Raw genomic sequence first — 21,901 nt, forward strand, 5'->3', positions numbered from 1 at the left:
TAGGCAATATTTTAGCAAATTAATTAGTTAAGCATCTAATCCCCTTCTCTGGATACTGGGTTCTCTGCGGTATTAATGTTGTAAAATCCACTGCTGTTCTTTTAGAAATGGGATATCTGAGGGTGGGATGAAATGAAATCTGCAGAATTTGTAAGTAAAAACTCACTCCTCTGTTTATTCAAGTGAAAGGACATTAAGTAATGGGGAGAGTCTGTGTAAAATTGACACAGGGTGGTTGTTTTTACAGGCAATGTGATCTAACTCCAGTGTTAAGGAGGCCAGTTCATTAATAGGATTTTGAGAGGAAAATCTAGGGTTAATTAAAATATCCAAAGTTACATAAACAGTAGATTTTAGAGTAAATCTGAAATTTTTAGACGTTCAGAGTATTAGTCCAGTCTCAGCTGACTGAGATGGCAACTTCCCCTCCTCTTTTATATCTTTCAACAGTTCAAAATTTTGAACTGTTGTCCAAATAAAACCATTTCAGCAAAGGTGCAGCCTTTTCCAGAAGGTCTGCAGGCTTATTTCTAGATCCTTCTGGATCAGTTTTTGCTGCTCAGGCCAGCTGCTCTGTAATTGCCCAACATGAGGGTTCTTGCATCTTCCTGTAAAATTTCTGATTATAATGGCAGAAATAAGATAAAATAAAGGATTAAATGCCTCATGAATCTGCTGCTTGCATAAACACTGTGAAAGCTTCTTGATGTCCAAGGAAACAAAAGAAATCTTGCGCTTCTTACAAAGGACATTAGCACAAACCCAACTGACACAAACTATCCCATCTTGGCTTCTTTTGCTGATCCAAAGTGGCTGCAGGATTTCTGCTTGATTAGGAACCATTAGAAAAGCCTTGCTGACCTGACATTTGCTTTTAAAGAAATAGAAAGCACAACTGCTTCTTGCAGTTTCTCTCCCTCCTCAGCTCTGATACACTTGTTGCTTGATGCTTTGTTATTGCCTCTGATTTTCACTGGGGCTGTTTAATGGTTTTTCTCCAAAACAAACCCACAGAAGTGTGAAGATGTTGGGAGATAAAATCATCAAAGCACTGCAGGAGTGGAATATGAATCCAGGTGTCTCATAAACCTGAATTTTCATAGGGAAGGAAGAGTGAATCTTTATGAGGAGGTCAGAATTAGAGCTCTGCAAGCAAGCAGTTGTCTTGTGGGTCACTGGCTGCCTGTGTGCTGTGCCCAAGGGAAAACAAGTGAGTCTGTTGTGTCAGCCAGTGTGGGATTGGTGAGCTGAGATATTGCCAGAGATATGCAAGAAAAATTTGTTTATAGCACACAGGGCACCTCCAGAGCAGACCATAGGCTTCAGTCAATTTTTGTCATGGACATTCCAGAAACCTTCCATAGCAAAATTGCTTTTTATACTTCAGACCAGAAAGTGCCACTGCACACAGATGAAAGCCTGACCTTTTTGTTCTGCCTCTAATCCTGTCTGAGCCCTCTTCCAGCTGGAGCTTCTGTGATTCCCAGAGGCAAATTCTTCACTGGCTTCCTGAGATGAGAAACATGTTTTTGTCAAAGTTGGAACAGAAAATAGGACAGGCCAGACTCTGCTTCTCTGCCCCAAAAGGCCACCCTGCTGACACCCCCATTGTGTTACACAGGACTTCAATCCACACCATAACTCTCCTGTCTTGGACAGATGTGGAAGAGGGGAGCCACTTGTAGGTCCATGAATTCCCTCTTTATACAAATTTTGAAAGGATCCAAGATTCAATTGAACACGCATGTTACAAAACACCACAAAAAGGCCTCCAAATCCCTCCTCTAAACTAATTGGAAATAAGTCAGGGTTTTATTTTGGATTCAGCTTCTAATTTGTATATCCAAATGCAAACCATCTTTGATTTACCTGTTTTGAAAGAGAATACTTTGTTCTGTGTAAGAGGGTGACAACAGACATATTGTGCAGGAATGGAAAAGCACAAATCTTCCCATCTGTCATTATTTTAGAGAAAACATTCAAAGAGATTTGGGCAGAGACATCCCTTGGCAGAGACATCAGCCTTGGTGGAATTTGACTTCTTTATGTATATTTGAAAGATGGGTCTTTCCCAGTTTCATGGAGAGCTGAATATGGTCACTGAGGTAGCAATAGCTACAGGTGGGTGGGAGTAATTTTCAGGTTAGGTCAGTAGTTGGAGCTGACAAAAGCTGTTTTGCAGTTCTCTGCTGTTCTACTTAGGATTTGAATTCAGGATCCTGGTACATTTTGTAAAGAGGTAAAGTTTGGGGCATAGCTGGGGAGAAATCAGTTCCATGATTGCTGAGTGGGTCCTGTTCTTTCCTTTCCCCAGTAGAGATGGAGAAATTGAGCATCATCATTTGGCCTGAAATCCATCACCCTCATTTTCCTCCATTGTATTTTGTACCTGGGAATACTGTGGTACATGATAGCTAAAAACACAAGATCATAAAGTCAAGAACATGAGACAAATCCTTTTTGACTTCACTCATGATGTAATTCTGAAGTGATTGGGAGAACTGAGGCTAATCATGGTTTCAATTTGTATATGCCATGTGTTTATAATGTTGATTGATGTTACTAAATTCAAATATATCATTATTACTTGATTAGAAGCAGTTTTCTCCTGTCCCTGGAGGGCCAGATTAAATTGGAGGTGAGTTTAAATGCTTGCCTTCTCTGGGAAGCTGTTCTGGCAGGTGCATGCAAAGCTGAGACAAGAAGAAAAGCTCAGTGCCCTGTGGCTATTTATTTGGTAGCCATTCCTTGCAAACCTTTAATATGCATCTGGCAAATCTTAAATCTGGAATTCCTGGTGCTTGCTGAGGTGGCAAAGGCTCCCATCAGCTCTCAGCTGGCCCATTATGGAGCCCACACTGTTCTGTCCTGCTTTTCCCTCCCAGGAGGTGTGAAACTGCTCACCTTTGGCATTGGAGATGCTCATAAATGCTCCAACATTTACTCTGCTATAGCTTTATGGTCAAATAAAAACATTTATGGTTTTATTTTAAATGAGGATTGTGTTGTAAATCTCTGAAATTGTGTTGTAAATCTCTGAAATTATATGGGACAGGTGGAACAGGAGAGAGGGCTTGATAAGAAACAAAACACTGCTACTTCTCCTTTCTTTTGTGATTTCTTTTTTATTTAAGGCATCCCCTCTTTGCATAACCAATACACAAAGACTGGCTCTGTGTTTCACCTTTTTTTGCTAAATATCCTACTTAGCAATTTTTTTCTTCTCTGCTTTCTGGCTAATAAAAAGTAGGTGATACAATAAGTGATTCCTTTTGCAGGGTTAGCTAAGAAATTTATTGTAACATTTTTCACTCATTTTTTTCTTCCTGATGATGACTTTTTTTCTTTCTTTTCTTTCAAATAAAAGCTGATGAATGTTTTTATTTGACTTGCAAGCATTTATATGCAGATTGGGAATTTTGAGGACTGTGTGCAATGTGGTGTCTCCTTGCTGGAAGCCAAAGGGGCTGCTCTGGCCTGGAAGCACTCAATCACCACAACTCTTTATTGAAAACATTTCTTTCCTAGTATCAGTTTCTCAAACATTTTTGTTCCCAGAATGATAATATTTTTCAGTGGCATGATGGACATGCATTGGTTTTCTGAGATTTCTTGAGTCAAGGACTGGGGGATGCCTCAAGACAAATAAATAAATCATAGAAATGGGGAAAATGGCCATCAAAACCAATTCCTTTTGCCAGAGGATTATCTGTTCCCCCAAGTCTCACAAAGCAGCAGTGCCTTCCAATCCTAGAAGCAGCTCTCAACACTTCTTCAGAAGGAAAAACAAGCTTGGCTGAATCTGGTAAAATCTGCCATATTAGAGAATTTTTCTAAGCAAACTTGAGGAGACTGAAAAAAATAAGATATTATCTGCTTGTCTAGATTCTGCATACAAGCTGCTTTATTGCAGAAATAAAGTTTCTTTGTTATGTTTGGGATGCATTCTGGCAATAGGAAATGTGTGTGCTCCCTCATGGATAAGTTTGGGATTGCTTGAAAAGGCTCTATTAAAATAAAGGGTTTCTTCTTCTAATTTTTATGGGAAGATGAGGAAAGTCTGCTTGCTTCTGAGTTCTTGAAAATTTAATATATTTTGAGTGACAGAGAATATTGTCAATATCAAAGAGAATGGAAGACTGGAAAGCTCCCAGGATTCTAAAAGAGAACATTTCTAGTAAATATTACACATTCATGCCTTGGGTTTGTAGGGGAGAAAAAGCTCATTATTTGCATTCTTTTCCCACTGAACACAATAAAGTTGGTGTTGTGGTTTTGGTTTTCCAATTTAAGATTTCTCCAATTTTAAGATTTCCCAACCAATGCTGATGAGTGTGGCAGGTTTGGTGCTGGTTAATCACCAATGCAGGTTAATTATTGCTGTGAGGTTGGATTTTGATTCCCAGTTCATCTCTGCTTTCTGTTTAAATAACCTTTAAATATCCAAGCAATAGGAATATATTTCTCTTAAGTATTGTTCTTTTTTGTGATTCTAGCTCAGTGTACATGTAACCTCTACAGTTTTGATATCTTAATAATCACGCAGTAGGTTTCTGTGGCTTTTCACTACTAATAAAATTTGAAACTTTAAATTTTTTGACCAAGATTTTTATATTAGGAAGTTTCTCAAGGGTAGTCACTTTTTATAGGGATAGACTGACATAGCAATTGGAAAAGGTTTTTCATCAGAGGGCTTGTTTACATTTTAATATCCCACTCATTTTAATGTCCCACTCATCATGATCAACTGCTCCAAACAGGTCAGGGTTGGACGTGATTCTGACTACAATGCAAATACTGTTTAATAAACAGGAGGAAAATTTAAATTATATTGTTCTGCATAATCTAATTATGCAGTGAGCCCACATGAGCTGAAATCATACCTAAATTTTAGCAATAAGAATTATCTTATTATTTTGCAACTGATTTATGCTCATTTAGAGGGAAAGTATAAGGATCCTCTGTTTTGTTTGTTTTGCTAATCACTTTTTTATTGAATAAAATGTGAAATGAAATGGGTATTAAGCACTGAAATTAGTGCATTAGTTCAAAGTATATAAAAGTCTAGTTATGACTTTTAAGTCTAGATATGACTTAGGAAGTCTTGTTATTTCTGTGGTCTCCCACTTGCAAGCATGGGGCCATCTTGAAATAGCTTCAGTATATTTTAGTAAGTTTGTTAGCATTGAAAAGACATAATTTTAAAATCTTTCCCTTGAGTATTGGTACTAGAAGGCTCTGCTGGCCCATAGCAGGCAGTAGAGCTGAATTCTTGGGTGTTTCCTGGGAGATATTACCAGTGCCCTACCAAACCTATACCTAAAATGTTCTAAATGCCCTAAAAATGTTTTTTTACACCCTCCTGCTAAGCCTTCAAGTAGGAGACAGTGGTGGAGGTTTTTTCTAGCTTTCTAACAGAAATGAACTGATGAATATGTTTTTCCCTCAGTGGATACGGAGAACAGCTGAACTTTTCCTTTAATATTAAACTTAACATTATTCTGAACTAGGAGTAATTGCAAGGAAATCTGTGAGTAAACAAAGACTTAAGTTACTGCTCCAACAGCATTGGCTCTCTCTATCTCACATCTGAGAGATGTTTTCCCACCTTCTCCTTTAATCCTTTAATTTTGTAATTATCTTTTTCCCGATAGAAGGAGGAATCCATCCCCTTGATTCTAATCCAGTCAACTGCCCCGATTTCCAGCAGCAGCACTGTGGCTAAAAACCCCTGGCAGCTCTGCCTGGCTGGAATATGAGCCCTCAGGGCCTTTTCTGAATGCCTGGATGCTTTTCTGCAGTGTTTTTGTTTCTGTTCAGTCTCCAGCGTGGTGGCTAGAAAACAGCTCTGTAGTGCTTTTAGGAGCGTTATGACATTTAGGGAGATTCTGTCTGAGCACAGATTCCTGAAGTTTGGAGGGACAGGAGCAGTGCCTTCATGGAAGGAAGGTGAATAGAAGGAAAGTACAGAATGTTTTATTTGCTTAATGTTTGTTTTGAATGTACCAGGTTAAATGGTGTGTATAGAAAATAGGCTGGGAGTGTATTGTACTTGTGGGTGCCCCAATGAAGGGAGGAATGATGAATCTGACTCCATGTTCTCAGAAGGCTGATTTATTATTTTATAATACTATATTATATTAAAGAATACTATACTATACTAAAGAATACAGAAAGGATACTTACAGAAGGCTAAAAAGATAATAATGAAAACTCCTGACTTTTTCCAGAGTCCCAGCACAGCTTGGCCCTGATTGGCCAAAGAGTGAAAATAACTCACAGCAGAATCCAATGAAACAATCACCTGTGGGTAAACAATCTCCAAACACATTCCAAAGGAGCAAAACACATGGGAAACAAATGAAATAAGAATTGTTTTCCTTTTCTCTGAGGCTTCTCAGCTTCCCAGGAGAAAATCCTGGGTGTAGGGATTTTTCAGAAAATGTGAGTGCCACAGGAGCAAGGAGTCCCAACATTTACTGCTTTTGCAGAAATGGTCCTGAGTACAGGGAAAAGCAGCTGCTGGGAGAGGCTTATCCCAGTCAGAGGCTGTGAAAAACGCCAATCACTTGTTTTTAAATTTTTTTGAAGTTCAACAGTAATAAAATGGTTATTAAAATAGTAAATATGATTGGAGTTGGACAATTAGGATTAGGACAATATGAGGCAATAAAAACAAAGAGTTACAGACAGTCCGGGTACCTCTTTCTGGGCAAAATAAGCCCGAAAAAGGACCCACACTAACAGAGGATTAACCCTTAAAAGCAACAGCCTGTTGCATATTCATACACCTCATCCATGATGCATAAATTCCATTCAAACACAGGATTCTGTCTGGGCAGTGTCAGCTTCTTCCTCTGAATCCTGACAGCATCTTCAGGGCTGAGTGAGGCAGGAAGAAATTCGTTTCTTCTGATAATGGAGCAATAAATTCTCTTTCTCTGAAAGATTCAGGTGTCCTGTGGCTGCTATCTCGGTGCAAGTCCTTTCTTTAAAAAAGTATCCTACACAGCATAGTTCCTATTTTAACATTATGTTATCACCCAAAACTATATTTAAGACACTACTTAAGAAAATTAACACAGCATAACTTTCTAACATAACACATATAATATTCATTTTAATATTTGCAAAAAGCCAATCATAAAATACGTATTTTTCATAGATGCTTATCCTAGTCCACTAAATTACCTGTCACTGCTCATTGTGTTGTAGGTAATTTGTTACAGGAGAGTAATTTATGATTATTAACAACTACTGCTGTCTATTCTTGTAAATCAAAGTCTTTCTCCTTTCCCTCCCCATCTTTTCCTTCCCTTTGCTTCAACCTAACCATAAATAGATTTGAGACAGTTAATTCTGCTTTGGACAGTCAAGAAAGTTAGAAACAAAAGGAGTAATTGAGTGCACCAGGAAGTGGCAGAAGAGCATTGCTAATTGTCAGATAATAAAAGAAAATGGTCAATTTTGTCAGGAAGTGTTGTCAAGAAAGATAACTCGGAAGTAATTAACTGTCTGACATGCTGGAATGTGTCTGCCAATGGCTCTGTAAGTCATCAGCTCATGAAATGTGACAGCCATTTATGACTTTCATGAGGCTGCTGCCAAGCTTTCCCTTGGGAAACTAGCTGGAGTTTGTGTGGTCTTTGACTACTGTGTTAAGAAAAAATGGTCTTAGGTGCTTCCTATTGTTGGGTGCCAGTCATCTTGAACTGTGATTGTGGCTAAATCTCATTTTAGTTCAATCTGAAGGCCCAATATCCAGGAGTATTTTACTTAACCTTCACAGGTATCCAGAGTATGTCTGGGAGCTTGATTCTTTACTTGTCTCCAGAGCCAGGAGGCTTCCAGAGGCAGAAGAAATGCAGCACTCATTTGAAAAATTTCTCCTTTTTTTTGTCTGTGTATTACTCCCTTCAATACTTCAGATTTGCTTCTCTTCAGTGATCCCCTACCCTCTTGTAAGGGGGAAGTCATGGAGCCATCCCAATAATAAAATAAGAAAACAAATGTGAAATAGAAATTATTTCAGAGAATAGCTGCACATCATGAACTAGAGAATCAGGTTCAAGAGCAGCCTATTTGCTTGTGCTTCATAAAATTCAGCAGGCCTTGCAGCACAAGTGCTTCCCTGGTACACACTGAGGATTGGCTGTGATGGCAGCAGTTGCTGGCATGTTCTTGAAAACCAGCAAAAGAAAAGTGCCAGTGCAGAGGCTTTGTATGAAATATGAAACTGAAATTAGGGTTGCACACTTTATGTCATTTCCTGGTGACATTTGTCAGCTATTTTGATGATATAGACTGTTTCCTGCATCATTGATTTTTAGAGGAGTTGGTAGTCTGTTTAAGAGAATAGGGAGGGAAAAAGTTAGTACTGTAAAACTCTTAAGTACAGCTGTTTGAAAAATCATGCCTTTAAAATTATTGGCAGCTATTCTTCTGTCTATGCTGGCTGTTACATAGAATTGACAATCATATATATCATATCTTTATTTTGTGTAACAACTCTTCAGACTATGTGCAGAGAATGTGTGCACCTATTGTTTTGAAAATATATGGTCACTGTGTGCCTTATTTAGTTTAATTGTTCATGTGGAAGTCTAAACAAGGAGTGTTCCATTGGTAATTCTAAATGATAGACCTCGGTGTTATCAAGTAGAAGTTTCTATCAATCCCTAATATGCCAATTGTGTTAAATCATCTTTCTTTTCCTCCCTTTCCAGCATTAACAATAAACTCCAGCAGCCAGAAGCAGCTGCTGGTGTGCTGGAATATGCCATGAAGCACTTTGGGGAGCTGGTGAGTCCTGCTGGATAATCCACTTCTTCATCTCTTGTGTTTTTATGGTTTCTGGACTTGATTTTTGGTGGGTAGGGGTGTGTTTTCTCAATCAATCACATCGAGGTCCTATCTCTGCTTAAATATTTTATTGTTCATAAAGAAAGGCCTTTATAGGGCCTTTCTTTAGGTTTTTTTTTTTAAGCTTTTTTTTAGTCCTTTTTCTTAGTTCTTTTCTGTTCTAAAGAAAGGCTGCTTACAGGGATGTTCAGTGGGCACTTTGCAGCAAATGCTGGATACAGGGAGGGCTGCAAAAAGCTGATTTGGAGGAGAATTTTGCAGCTGCTGTTGGTACTAAATGCAGCTGTGAGCAACCAGCAACTTGATGACACAAGTCCTTTTATTTAGGATAAGCTGGGAAGGGAGGGAGGGAGGGAGTTCTTGTTCTAAGCTTAAAGGATTTGAGAAACTGCATCAACACCCTCAAGATAAGGATTTAATGGAAATTCACCTCTACTCTCTCTCAAAAGTGTTCATAGGTATTATTTAGAATAGCAAGTTAACCAATCCCTCACCAAAATCAAATAAACCATTTTCTATTTGTTGTGTGTCTTTCTCAGAATGATGTACCTTTTATTATTTCTTCTCATTCTATGAGGCATTTAATTTGTGTTCAAAGACCAAACCACCTATGCTCTCCTGGTAAAAAAGATCATTTTGCAGTGGTAATTGTTGCAGTGTTTTAGGATAATTAGGAAAGGAAGGCAGCCCTGGAAGCACTCTTCTTAATCAGCATCTCTTAATAGTAACCACCAGAAAGTGGGAACAAGGTATAAGCACAAAATGGTGGAAACCCTCTGGTGTAGGATTATGTGTGATTTTGACCTTTCTGGGAGAAGTACAGACTTCAAAACATCTTTGCAGCTTCTTATAATTCCTTGGGTGGATGGAGCAAAGTTCTGCATTACCTAACTCTGACTTCACTCTTCAGCAGCAACAGTCTAGCAGTAAATGAAGTTCAAAGCGCAGAGCTTGCCAGAATTGAAATTAAAAGAAAAGAAATTAAGAGGAGCTGTGAGCTCTACTTTCAGGGACTTAATTGAAATATGACTTAGCTGAGAATTTAAAGGGCTGAGTGGAAGACCTGGCATGCAAATTGTGGTTTATAGTGACCCTGCCCACAGGTCTGGGAAAACAATCTGCTCTGCAGCCTATGTCAAGACATGAGCTGCCAAAGACTGAGCAGAAAAACACTGGCAGAGAAAAGCATGGAAATCTATTAAGGCATTTTATTTCTTCAAAATGAGAAACAAAATCTAGAAAGAAAGACTGAAGAAAAGGGTTTAGCCACTGCTTGGCTAACTTTTAATGGCTTTGCTACAAACCATTGCCTTCCCTTGTGAAGGGTGTGATTGGGCCCCAACTTCAATTCTGTGCCTGCTGTATTAACTAATTGCCTAGCAGTAGCCAGATGCAAAGTTTGGCCTTTTTTTCTAGTTGGTCATTCCATTCCTGAACACAGGGCTGTTTTTCTTGTTTGAATGCAGGTATGTGCAGCAATGGGAAGTGGAATATGTTATAGATTTACCCTTTTTCCTGTTCCAGTCACTCTACCTCTCCAAAAAGGAAAGCACCAGCTGCTGATCTGGTGTTTCAGTGGCACTGAGTGAGGGAGGTGATGTTAGATTAATCCCTCTGGTAAAACATTTCTGGGCAGGTGGAGCAGTGCCAGGATTCCAGTTTTCTCATTAGCTCAAGGCTCTTCTCTGTGTCACAGAAGTCCCTGAGGTTATTCAGAATGATAACAGGATGAAGTGACCAGCACAGACACAGAATTTCCTAGGAAAAGCTGTGGTAGTTATACACAATGATCAACATTAATCCTGCTGTTTATTTTTTTCCCTTCCCTTAGGAAATCCAAGCTACCTGGTATGAAAAGCTTCATGAATGGGAAGATGCTCTGGTGGCCTATGACAAGAAGATGGACACAAACAAAGATGATCCTGAGCTGATGCTGGGACGGATGCGGTGCTTGGAAGCACTTGGGGAATGGTAAGAGGGGAATGCCTGAAGACCAAGGAAAATGGTGTCTTTGTGTCCTCTGGATGCTGTCTGCAGGTGCAAATTTTTTGCCTGAATTTCTATTTACTCCCACTTACTCTGAGTATTTGTGTGGCTTCTCACTTTGTTCATTGAAGTCAGAATTGGTAATGACATCTCTGAGCCTTTTGGGACTGGCCATCTGGTGAGTTAAGGTCTCTCTGGAAGAGAATCTGCAATCTTACAATCAGGTCAACCCCATTTATAACAGAGAAAGACATTGTAGATAGAGGAAACTACATATTGTAGGTAGAGGAAACATTAAATATTGTAGATAGAGAAAACATTGCATATTGTAGATAGAGGAAACATTAACCAAGTAAAACTTTTCAGAAAGAATCATAAAAGGAGCTGATTGTGACCCTCCTTTTAAACTCTGATTAAAACATAAACATTCTGTCTTTATTCAGTGTCAGATCTATGCTTTGTAGAAGCATGAGGTTTTCCTTTTTAGTCTTTTTCAGTTTTTTTAAGCCTTGTCTTTGGGGACATTTATTATTTCAAGTTTAGTGTCAGACATCTGTTGTCAACACAAAACTGATTCCAGTCAGTGTTTGTGACCGGGTGAGCTGCTGGTGACTTACAGCTTGCTACTTAACTGGGGGCTTCTGTTTTTTCTGGCTATTTAATTAAAAGAAGATAATTGGAGAAGGCACCCTGCTCACTGTGGCGTGCAGTTGTAGCCAGGGGCAGGTGTGGGTTCATCCAGGTTCCGCCTTTCTACTGAACTTTGCCTATGACAAGCTGTCTCCTGATGGGTCCTGACATGAACCCAGGGGATGGCACCACAGTGAGGAGATTCCTCTTCTCTAAAGTCATTTTACTGCTAGGAACAGAGCTGCTTGAGAAACACAATTCTGGCAGCATTTTTCTGCTCTTTTTGTATCCAAACAAGGGTGAGATATATAGGGTGTAGCTTTTCTGCTAGTAGGGAAAATAGGTCTTCTTACTGGGCTTTCCTCAATCAGCTTTTATACAAGTAGGCTGTTCACACCAGGGATTTGAAGAATTTTTCCCCCCTGCAGGATGTGTATTTGTGTCCTTTCTGAACCTCCTACTTATTCATGCATCAGCAACAAATCTATGCAACAACAAAAGGACAATTTTCTTCTGTTGGAGCTAATATCATGAATATATTGGTAGTCTGTAGTCATGAGAGCAATCAGAGTCTCCAAATTCTCTTGTGGGGCTGGACTCCAACTCTGTGCAGGTGTTTTTACAATTCAGAAATGCTTTTGCAAAGTGCTGTCTGCTGCCCTGCAGCTGACTCTGGAGATGTCATCCTGAGCCTGAGGTTCCATGGTTTGGCTGCTGGTACTCTTCAGTAGCATTCAACCTGACTGCCTGTGCTGCTGGAGTCTGCTTCACAGGATAAGGCAGATAATCTGGAATTATTGTGCAGCATCACTAGTTCTGTACTCTGCTGTGGTATTTTTAGAGTACACCCAAAACACTCTTAGCCTGATATAGTTATTCCTGTAGGACCCATAGTGTTTATCAGCATCTATGAGGTCCTGATTTACTGCTGTTGCTTGGCTTGGCTTTACATTTGCTTTGGGGTTTTTTTCCCTCCTGGGCCATTAAGCTGTCAGAATTACTATCTTGCCTGTGGCAGCCCGTTGGTTCTGTTTGAATAACTCATCTCCCTTTTGGGAGGGGAGAGGATAACACCAGGGAAAGCAAATTGTGCTCCCTCACAGTTGGCAGCTGTTTCACTGCTACAGAGTATCCAGCCTGAGAAATCCTGGAACTGCAACACCCGGGGTAATTGGTTCTATTAGTGCAGCCTTCACAGTTGATTTGAAAGAAATAATATAAAAAATCCTGCTGCTTCCTCTCCACTGGAGATGAAAGACTCAGATGCCCTCTGAGATCCTGCCATGACAAGTCTTCCTATGAGGTTACAGCCACATTCATTCTTCAGTCTGTCTTCAGACTTGTGTTAATTCAATATGTTTGCTAGTAGGAGCCATGCCCAAGCTATCCAGATCTATGTTTCTTCTACTGACACTTACAAAAAATTTAAGCATCCTTTTTTTGGTGGTGGCTTGTTTATTTTCTTGAGAATTTTTTTTCTGTATTTATAAACTGGCATTATCAGTCCAAATTTAAAGCAGGCATTAACAGTCACTGAGGAACAAATGCACAGTTCTCTTTGGATGTGTATTTTCAAAACATAGGTGTACCTTGAAATTATTTTCTGATGATAGGATATTTGTCATCAAACTAGCATGGCTGAGTTGGCCAGAGGAGCCAAATATAAAGTATAAAAAGAAGAGTGGGGCTGGTTGTTGTCTTATCCATGGGAAATGGTTGTTTAATGAGGCAGAATTCTTGGAAGAGCCTTTTTCCTGATCAGAAATTGTGGATTCTTCTTAGGGGGCAGCTCCACCAGCAGTGCTGTGAAAAGTGGACCCAGGTGAATGATGAGACTCAAGCTAAGATGGCCAGGATGGCTGCTGCTGCTGCTTGGGGCTTAGGTAAGGTATCCTCCTGTGCTGGCCTGCAACAGCCCATGAGATGCAAGCACAGATAGATTTAACTTATTTCAGAACTACAGAATGCAGGAAACAGCAACATCAAGTAACCACATTATTGACATTGGGAAATGAAGTGTGTGTTGTATTTGTGAGGATGTTTTTACCCTTGTGGCAGGAAGGAATGATGCATCTGACTCCATGTTCTTAGAAGGCTAATTTATTATTTTAAGATACTATATTTTTATATTATATTAAAGATTTTAAGGTACTATATTTATATTATATTAAAGAATGCTAAACTATACTAAAGAATACAGAAAGGACATTTACAGAAGGCTAAAAAGGTAATAATGAAAACTTGGGACTCTGTAAAGAGTCCTGACACAGCTTGGCCCCAATTGGCCAGAGAGTGAAAACAACTCACAGCAGAATCCAATTAAACAATCACCTGTGGGTAAACAATCTCCAAACACATTCCACATGTGAGCACAACACAGGAGAAGCAAATGAGATAAGAATTGTTTCCCTTTTCTCTCAGCTTCCCAGGAGAAAACTCCTGGGCAAAGGGATTTTTCAGAAAATATGAATGTGACAAGTGTCATTCCATATGGAAGTCCTTTGGAAAACTTGGATTTACATCAAGTCTCCCATTGTAGTCTCCAGTAACAGAGAGAGCAGATAATTGATTGCTTAAATTTTCACTTTTGCTTGGCTTTGCACTGAACAGAACTCAGGCTGGAAATAAGATTAAAATACTTTCTCAGATTTGTGGCAAATTCTTATTCAGAACAAGAACATTATCTGCAGAACATTTTAGAGGTTATGTCTGCAGAGTAGACAATCTTAAGTGAATAAATCTATAGTGGTCCAAATGTCCATTTGTGTTGTTAGCAAGATATTTTCTAGAGAGGCTGATGGATCACTTGCTCTCTGCCAGCCTTTGCTGAGAAAAATTCATCTTTTGCTTTGTAGGGCATTCATTCATTCAAATGTTCTGGAAGTGTCAGAATTTGAATTGTTTCATCACAAAGAATGAAAGAACCTTTGCCACCAGGATAGCAATTTGTCTAGAAGAAAAATGCTTTTTTTCTTGTCTGTAGCTGTGTATGTTTATGTATCTAACAGTGTCCCTACCAAAGACAAGCTGTTGGAGAGCTGACTGAAATGCAAAAGTACCACACAACACCCAGGCCTAGGCACTGATGTCTAAGCATTATATCATAGATCTGTTCTGCTCCCACACTGCAGGGAAAGCTGTTGTGTTGCTGAGGATATTTGTGTCTCTGTGTCTCTGCAGGTCAGTGGGACAGCATGGAAGAATACACCTGCATGATCCCCAGGGACACCCACGATGGTGCTTTCTACAGGGCTGTGCTGGCACTGCATCAGGACCTTTTCTCACTGGCTCAGCAAGTAATTATCCTCTTTATTGGTAGCCCAAAATTTGGTTTAAGATGTTCTAGGCTGCAGAGTTTCATGGAAAAACAGCCTGTGATAAATCAGTTGGCTATAAGCTATGAATTGCCCAATAATGTGTTTTCCATGGATATATTAAACCTGGGTGATAGATATTTCCAGAAACATAGCAGTGAATGTATTGACAGATAGCAGTGATCCAGTGCTGTAGAACATTAGAATTCCTCTGTCATTTTTTGGCTTCTTTTATTCTGTGCCTCTTTTCTAGACAGGCAGGACACAAGGATTATCTCAGCAGAGGTTCTGTTCTAAAGGCATTGATTGTAAATTTCCAGGAATGCCTGAGACACCTGTAAGATTCCTAATGGATTTTTGTGCACTTCTGTCTCTTACAGCTTTTCCAGTGAAGTGCTCATCTATATCATGTACAATAATCTTAATTTTTCTGGTAGCACTGATAAATCTCAAATCTTAAATTGAGGTACCAAGGCAAGGAATGAGTCTATTAAACAGAGCTTGTAATGATTGTATTTGTAATGATTGTATTTGTAATGCTTGTTTGTCACAAATAAGATTTGCAGGGTGACTCTGTAGATGTGAAACGTGTTGTTTACTTTCCAAGGAAGCTCAAGTCCCATTTCTCAAAATTCTGTGCTGGCTTGCCAGCTTAGATAAAGGAGTAATTCAATCTATGCTGTCAAAACCCATAGATAGATTTTTGGATGATGTGCACAGTAAAATTAACCAGGCATTCAAAAAGGTAAAGTTTGTGATTAACCTTTAACATTTTAAACAGGAAAAGCTATAGGTGAGAGGTTATATAATGAGTAGAACTAGAGCAGGATTTATTTCATGCTTGAAGAGCCTGTCTTAGTTTGAGGATGAGGAATGAAATTTGCTGTCCTGTAAAATTCATAAAATCCTGTTGGGTTATGTAAAACAGTGAAAGCTATTTTCTTGCACTGTGTGGTATCAAGAGACATTTCTTTAGGCTCTTTTGCACTAAAATGTGAACCTTTCCTCCACAAATGTTAATGATGATCTCTACAGTCATAGTAGGATTGGAAATACTGCAAACTTTGATTGTCTAGGAAGACAAACTTCAAACTGTGCAGGTGATGAATGAAGGTCCCTTGACTTCCCTTATCTATGCCCTGGCCACTGTTTTCCTGTCAGATCTTTCTATTTCCCAGAGAGAGCAAAGTGAGAACGATGCCAGCTTTGTTCATGAGATGGAACAGCAGCTTGAGCAGTTGACTCTAGATAAAACACACTACCTTTACCCCAAAATCTTCTTCTATTTCAGTGCATTGACAAAGCCAGAGACCTGCTGGATGCTGAGCTGACTGCCATGGCAGGAGAGAGCTACAGTCGAGCCTATGGGGTGAGTGCAGCTCTCAGAACCCAGGACATCCCTCTGGAACCCAGGACATTCCTCTGGACCTGTTGGAACCCAGGACATCCCTCTGGAACCCAGGACATCCCTCTGGCTGCCCTGGAGGAGTCCAGACCCTGGCAGGGGGCTCAGAGACCTTGGCACAGAGTCAAAAACACCAGTGCCTTCAATTTTAACCCATGGAAACAATTCCCAACTTTGTGTGAGGATTTACAAGCCACAAGAGTTTGAGTAGAATGATAGTGAATTTGTCACAGGGTGAAAAAGTAGAATTTTGGGGTTTTTAGAATGGGGGTTCAAGAGGCAAGGTGGAGGGATCTGGGTGTGTCCCATCCTTCTTCTTCTTGTTGTCCTCCATCTTCTGCTGTGATGGTGGCACTTTTGGATTGGTTTAGAGTAGAGACAGAGTGTCTAACATAGGTGATAGGTATTGGAAAATTATTGTAAATAAAGTACACGTCGTTCTTAGTATAAAAAGCCAACAGCACCCCAAGGGCAGTCAGTGTGCTACAAACTGACCTGCCAGACAGATCTCAGCAGGTCAGAGAAAGAATGGAATAGATTAGAGAAAATAAACAACCTTGAAAAGCAGAACTGACAAATCTCAACAACTTCTTCAGCCACAGGGCTGGAAAAAAGAGACTTTCTAATAATTTCAACCACACAAAACACAAGACTCAGCCTTCATTCCCTTCCTTCATTGCTGCTTCAGACTATCTCTAAAAGTTGCATAAAACTTCAGAGTAGTGCTTGTCTCCAACATTAAGACCTATGTAGGCCCACAAGTTAAATGGCTTTTGTCAGATAAAAAATACAACTGTGCAGGAGCAGCTTTGGGATGAACTAAAAGTGAGTGAAGTGAGGTCCACCCCCTCAAAAGAAATAAGAATTGACATTTGGGATGTCAATAAGAATTGACATTTAATTTGAGTTTGAATCAGCAGGTCATCTAGGTACCAGTATATAGCAGTTGGTCCTTTATCTCTTGGGTAGCCAATATACTTCAAATTTTGATGCCAAAATACTGCTCCTTAATGATAGATTTGTTCTGCAGTGATTGGGATGGAATGTGATTTTTTCCCTTCAGGCCATGGTATCCTGCCAGATGCTGTCAGAGCTGGAAGAGGTGATCCAGTACAAACTTGTCCCAGAGCGCCGTGAGATCATCCGCCAGATCTGGTGGGAAAGGCTGCAGGTACATCCCTGGAAAGGTCCAGGATGGAGATGCTGATGGGCTGGCATGAATAGATTCCTTCTGAGTCAGTGTGGTGGCTCAGCAAATGTCTCTTTCCATCCATACTCACGTGGCTGTGGGCTCCATCTCCTTTGTGCTTCTCATTGCCTGGGGTTTCCTTTCGGCTTTTGTATTTTCTCAAATTAATGTTCCTGAGTTCTCAGCTCATATGACACTTTAAAAGGTTGAACTAAATTTTGAAATAGATGTGTACAGAAAAGAGACACTAGTAACATCCCCAAGGCTGCTCAGTATTGGATTATATCTGGAGATACTGGTTTAGATCAAGCTAGTTTGAACTTTTTACCTGCCGGCTGGATTTTAAGTGAATTCTCTCCAAATGTTGGAAAACTGGTCAGAGAATTCACATGCTTGTAAAATAAAAGATTGTCCTGTTTTGGACCTCTTACAAGAACATTTCCAGCTGATTGGTAACATTTAGGGACATTGCTTAGTGGTGGAATTGGCACTGTTAGGTTTATGGTTGGACTTGATAATCATAAAGGTCTTTTCCAACCTAAATGATACTATGATTAATCTTGACCTTTCAGAAGAGACTTTTAGCAATGTTGGTTTTCCAGTATTAAAAGAGAAGTTTGTGCCTTTCTTACATTAAACATCAAAAATCCAAAGTATCTCTGAAAATTTAAATCAGACAAATATTTGACACTTTTTCCTTACAAGAGGCATCCCTGCAGTGAAAGTGAATGTCCTCAGATGCAGTAAAATGTTTAATAACAGTAAACTGTTTAAATAAAGGTGGGTGATTCCTGTAGGAGAAGGGGGTAAAAAAAGGGCATAACTGAGGTGAAATGCTGCCTGAAGGAAGAACTTCTTCCTGGCAGTGCTAGAATCTGCCACCTTATGAAAGGCTGCTGTATATTTTTTAGCTGTTTGGGAAACTGTGGCAAAGCTTTTAGTCTCCCATCTGCATTCCAGTCTGGAAAAGCTCAGGACTATTCCACGGGGGTAGAGAAGCTGAAGTGGCAGGAAGTGTAATGTCTGAATATAGCTTTTTATAGTTCTGAAAGCAGTACAAGCAGTTCTTGAATGTTTTATAGGTGTTTTATAATAGTTTTTAAATGCCTGTTGGAAGAAGTTTATTTGGGTATTAGGGAACAAGCTTTTCCTAACTTCCCAATCCTCAACTTGGGAGAAAAGAAAAAGTGAAAGAATAACTTCTTTGGTGCTAAAGTCCTTGCTGTCATTGGAAAATCTTTTGTTTACCTCAAAATCAAGTAGTTTCTGGTTGAATAGAAACTTTGGATAGACTGTTACCCTGTACTTGGCCACTACATCAAGCACCGTGGATTTAGTTGTTACATCCCTTCCACAATTCTACGTCTCTGTAATATCCTTGAATGTTTGAAAAACAAACTCACCCTGCTCTGTGTTGTGCCTTTCCCATCAGACAGACAAGAACCAGACAGTGCTTGCACAAGCAGCACAGCAATTGGAGCTGCATTTGTGGCAGAAAACCAGTTTAGAGGTGCCAGCCTCCAAAAGGAATGCATGCAAGGCAGAGAAAAAGGGCAATGACAAAAATATCTTTGCAACCATTTGGTTTTCTACCATCTCCATGTTGAGATTTAAACCAAAAATAGGTGGAGAAGGCACTTTGACTCACTTTGGAGTCGTATGAAGAGTTTTTCTGATTCATGAATGTGTTTCAGCTTTAGGAACTTTTCTCCTCTTTCCGTTAGAGGAAAAGCATATCATTAGATATGCTTAGCATATCATTTGCATATCATTAGACAGCAGGCACTGAGCTGCCTGCAGATTGGGAGAGTCAGGGACTGAACCTTCCTCACACACTGCAGTGTTAAAGAAATAGACTGTTGTAGATTCATGGTGGGCCCTGTGTCAGGGAGGAATGATGCATCTGACTCATGTTGTCAGAAGGCTGATTTATTACTTTATTATACTATATTATATTAAAGCATACTATACTGTACTAAAGAATACAGAAAGTATACTTACAAAATGCTAAAAAGATAATAATGAAAACTCGTGACTCTTTCCAGAGTCCTGACACAGCTTGGCCTCAATTGGCCAATGAGTCAAAACAATTAATATGAAACCAATGAAACAATCACCTGTTGGTAAACCATCTCCAAACACATCCCCCACATGAGCACAACACAGGAGAAGCAAATGAGATAAGGATTGTTCTTCTTTTTCTCTGAGGCTTCTCAGCTTTCCAGGCAAAAAATCCTGGGCAAAGGAATCATATTCAGAGAATGTGAATGCCACAATAGACAGTTCCTGTGAATTATGGGCACAGAAGTCTCTATCTTGATGGAATTCCCTTCAGATTCTGAATCAAGGTTCTGTGCAGTACACTGGAGACCAAACACTCACAAATTCTCTTTTTTCCTCTCAGGGCTGTCAGCGCATCGTGGAGGACTGGCAGAGGATATTGATGGTCCGATCTCTTGTTGTGAATCCTCATGAGGACATGAGAACTTGGCTCAAGTATGCCAGCTTGTGTGGCAAGAGTGGGAGGCTGGTGAGCATTGTCAGGCTCTGTCCTCTTCTGCAGGTTTTGGGATTATTTGCTATACTGTTCTGCTTCAGCCTTGAGCATTCCTAAATGCTTTCATTGCCCAAGTGGGATGGGCTCTCCCCTGAGGAAGAAATAGTCAGAAATTGTTGAAATGGTAAAATTGTAACCAGTATGAAGTTCATGCTTTTAGCCAAGGTTATTTTAGTGGGACTGATATACCTGAGAGCTCCTGGGCCAATTTTTCATTGCATGCTGTAACTGGAAGTCTTTATGCACTACTGGCGATTATTAATAATCTCTGCTAGAGCAGAGAGTCACATCTACAGTGTGATGTCACTGTTGAACATTACAGTCCTATTTTAACAATAATCACAAAATTTATCACCAAATACTTGAAACAGAGAGAAAATAAATAGTGTAAATACTTTACACTTTCTGCTGGCTTCTGAAATGAGAATCTAATGCTCTGATCCAAAGGAAGATATATGGTTTATCATGTGGTATCCTATGAGTCCAGGGAGTCTGCTGTGTCTGTGTTGTATCTGGAGCGTCAGAGGTACTTTTTTAGTGTAGGACAATTCTGAAGCAATATGAGCTGGAAGTAACAATGACAATTATGTTCTAACCTGCTTTTTGTCTTTGCCACTTCTCCAGGCTTTGGCCCACAAGACCCTTGTCCTGCTCTTGGGAGTGGATCCCTCTCGCCAGCTGGATCACCCCCTGCCCACAGTGCACCCCCAAGTCACCTATGCATACATGAAGCACATGTGGAAGAGTGCACGGAAGGTACAGAGCACCCTGCTTGTTCCACTGCTCAGCTTTTGTGCAGTGTTAGCTCTTCATGCTCCCAACAGAACAAAGGCAAAGCTGTATGTTTTACTTTTGTTCCCCTAAAACAGAGTAACTAATTCCTTTCCTTATTGTTGTTCAGATCATAAGCTTTTTATTTCCTTTGAAACTCGTAATGCAGAGAAAACCTGGCCCTAATTTTATTTAATATATGGAAATATTATTTTTACTAAACCAGTACCTGATACCTAAAAGATGCAGCCAGGATTGATGGTCAATAGCAGCTCTTTTGTCCTGTGTAAGTTTGCTGCTTTTTCAGTGAATTTTCATCCACTGTTTTGATTGCTGGGTCTCAACACTGTACCTGTGCTCAGGGTCACATGCAGAAACAGGGAAGTTAAGGGGGTTTATTACCAGTTTTAGAAGTAGAGGGGAGTTTATTATCAGTTTTGGAAGTAGAGGGGAGTTTATTGCCAGTTTTAGAAGTTCCCTGAACAGTTTGCACTTAGTTGCTGAGCAGAGCTGATTTTTACTAAAGAAAATTTCCAATTTTATAGGAAATTTCTAACTGAAAGACAGCTGAAAAATACCTAGAGTTTGTCATGGGAACACTTTGGCACCAGAGAGCCCAGGGTGAATGTTTTTGACATTGCAACACAGGGAGAATTTACATAATCAAATCCAATAAGCTTCAGACTGGATAAGTTATCTTTTTTTTTAATATACATTAAAGCCTCCATTTATCCTCATATTCTGCCACATCTTCTTTATTTTTTCTGCCTTGGCATTGCCAGCACTGGAGCAGAGACATTGCTGTGGGAACATTGCCACAACTAACTGTTCTTTATTTGAATTAAAAAGGCAGAAGGAGCTGCTGTTGGCTCTGTAAAACAGTGAAATTGCCTCTTACCCTCTGCAGTAAATGACCCCAGAAGTATGTGGGGTCCCTGCCTGTCTCTGTGAGGGAAACTGTGTTTGTGGTGTTTGACTTGTGGTCAGCAAGTAGATGGACATGGTGCAGTGGTGGAAAGCAGAGTGAGAGAAGGCACAAAGATTAAGGGGGTAGGATAATGGGTCTAAAATTAGCTGATGGGACAATAAGTGGACCCCTTGAAGATGGGGGAAAAATGATACCAAAATAGATAAATAATACATAGTTACACCTGGTGATGTGTGTAGTTTTATGTAACTCTGTATGT

General features: G+C 39.8%; 1 protein-coding gene across 1 annotated transcript in view; it reads left to right on the forward strand.

The window, feature by feature from the left end:
• MTOR (mechanistic target of rapamycin kinase) overlaps nt 1–21,901 on the forward strand; it is a 72,660-nt gene that overhangs the window by 31,492 nt on the left and 19,267 nt on the right. Inside the window, exons 30-37 of the mRNA XM_059487418.1 lie at nt 8,727–8,802; nt 10,694–10,833; nt 13,261–13,361; nt 14,659–14,774; nt 16,084–16,161; nt 17,261–17,368; nt 19,791–19,916; nt 20,568–20,699. Of these exons, the coding sequence (XP_059343401.1) occupies nt 8,727–8,802; nt 10,694–10,833; nt 13,261–13,361; nt 14,659–14,774; nt 16,084–16,161; nt 17,261–17,368; nt 19,791–19,916; nt 20,568–20,699 (877 nt within the window). The remainder of the gene's footprint in view (nt 1–8,726; nt 8,803–10,693; nt 10,834–13,260; nt 13,362–14,658; nt 14,775–16,083; nt 16,162–17,260; nt 17,369–19,790; nt 19,917–20,567; nt 20,700–21,901) is intronic.

The sequence above is a fragment of the Ammospiza nelsoni genome, chromosome 22 (genome assembly GCF_027579445.1).
Source record: "Ammospiza nelsoni isolate bAmmNel1 chromosome 22, bAmmNel1.pri, whole genome shotgun sequence".
Classification (NCBI taxonomy): Eukaryota; Metazoa; Chordata; class Aves; order Passeriformes; family Passerellidae; genus Ammospiza; species Ammospiza nelsoni.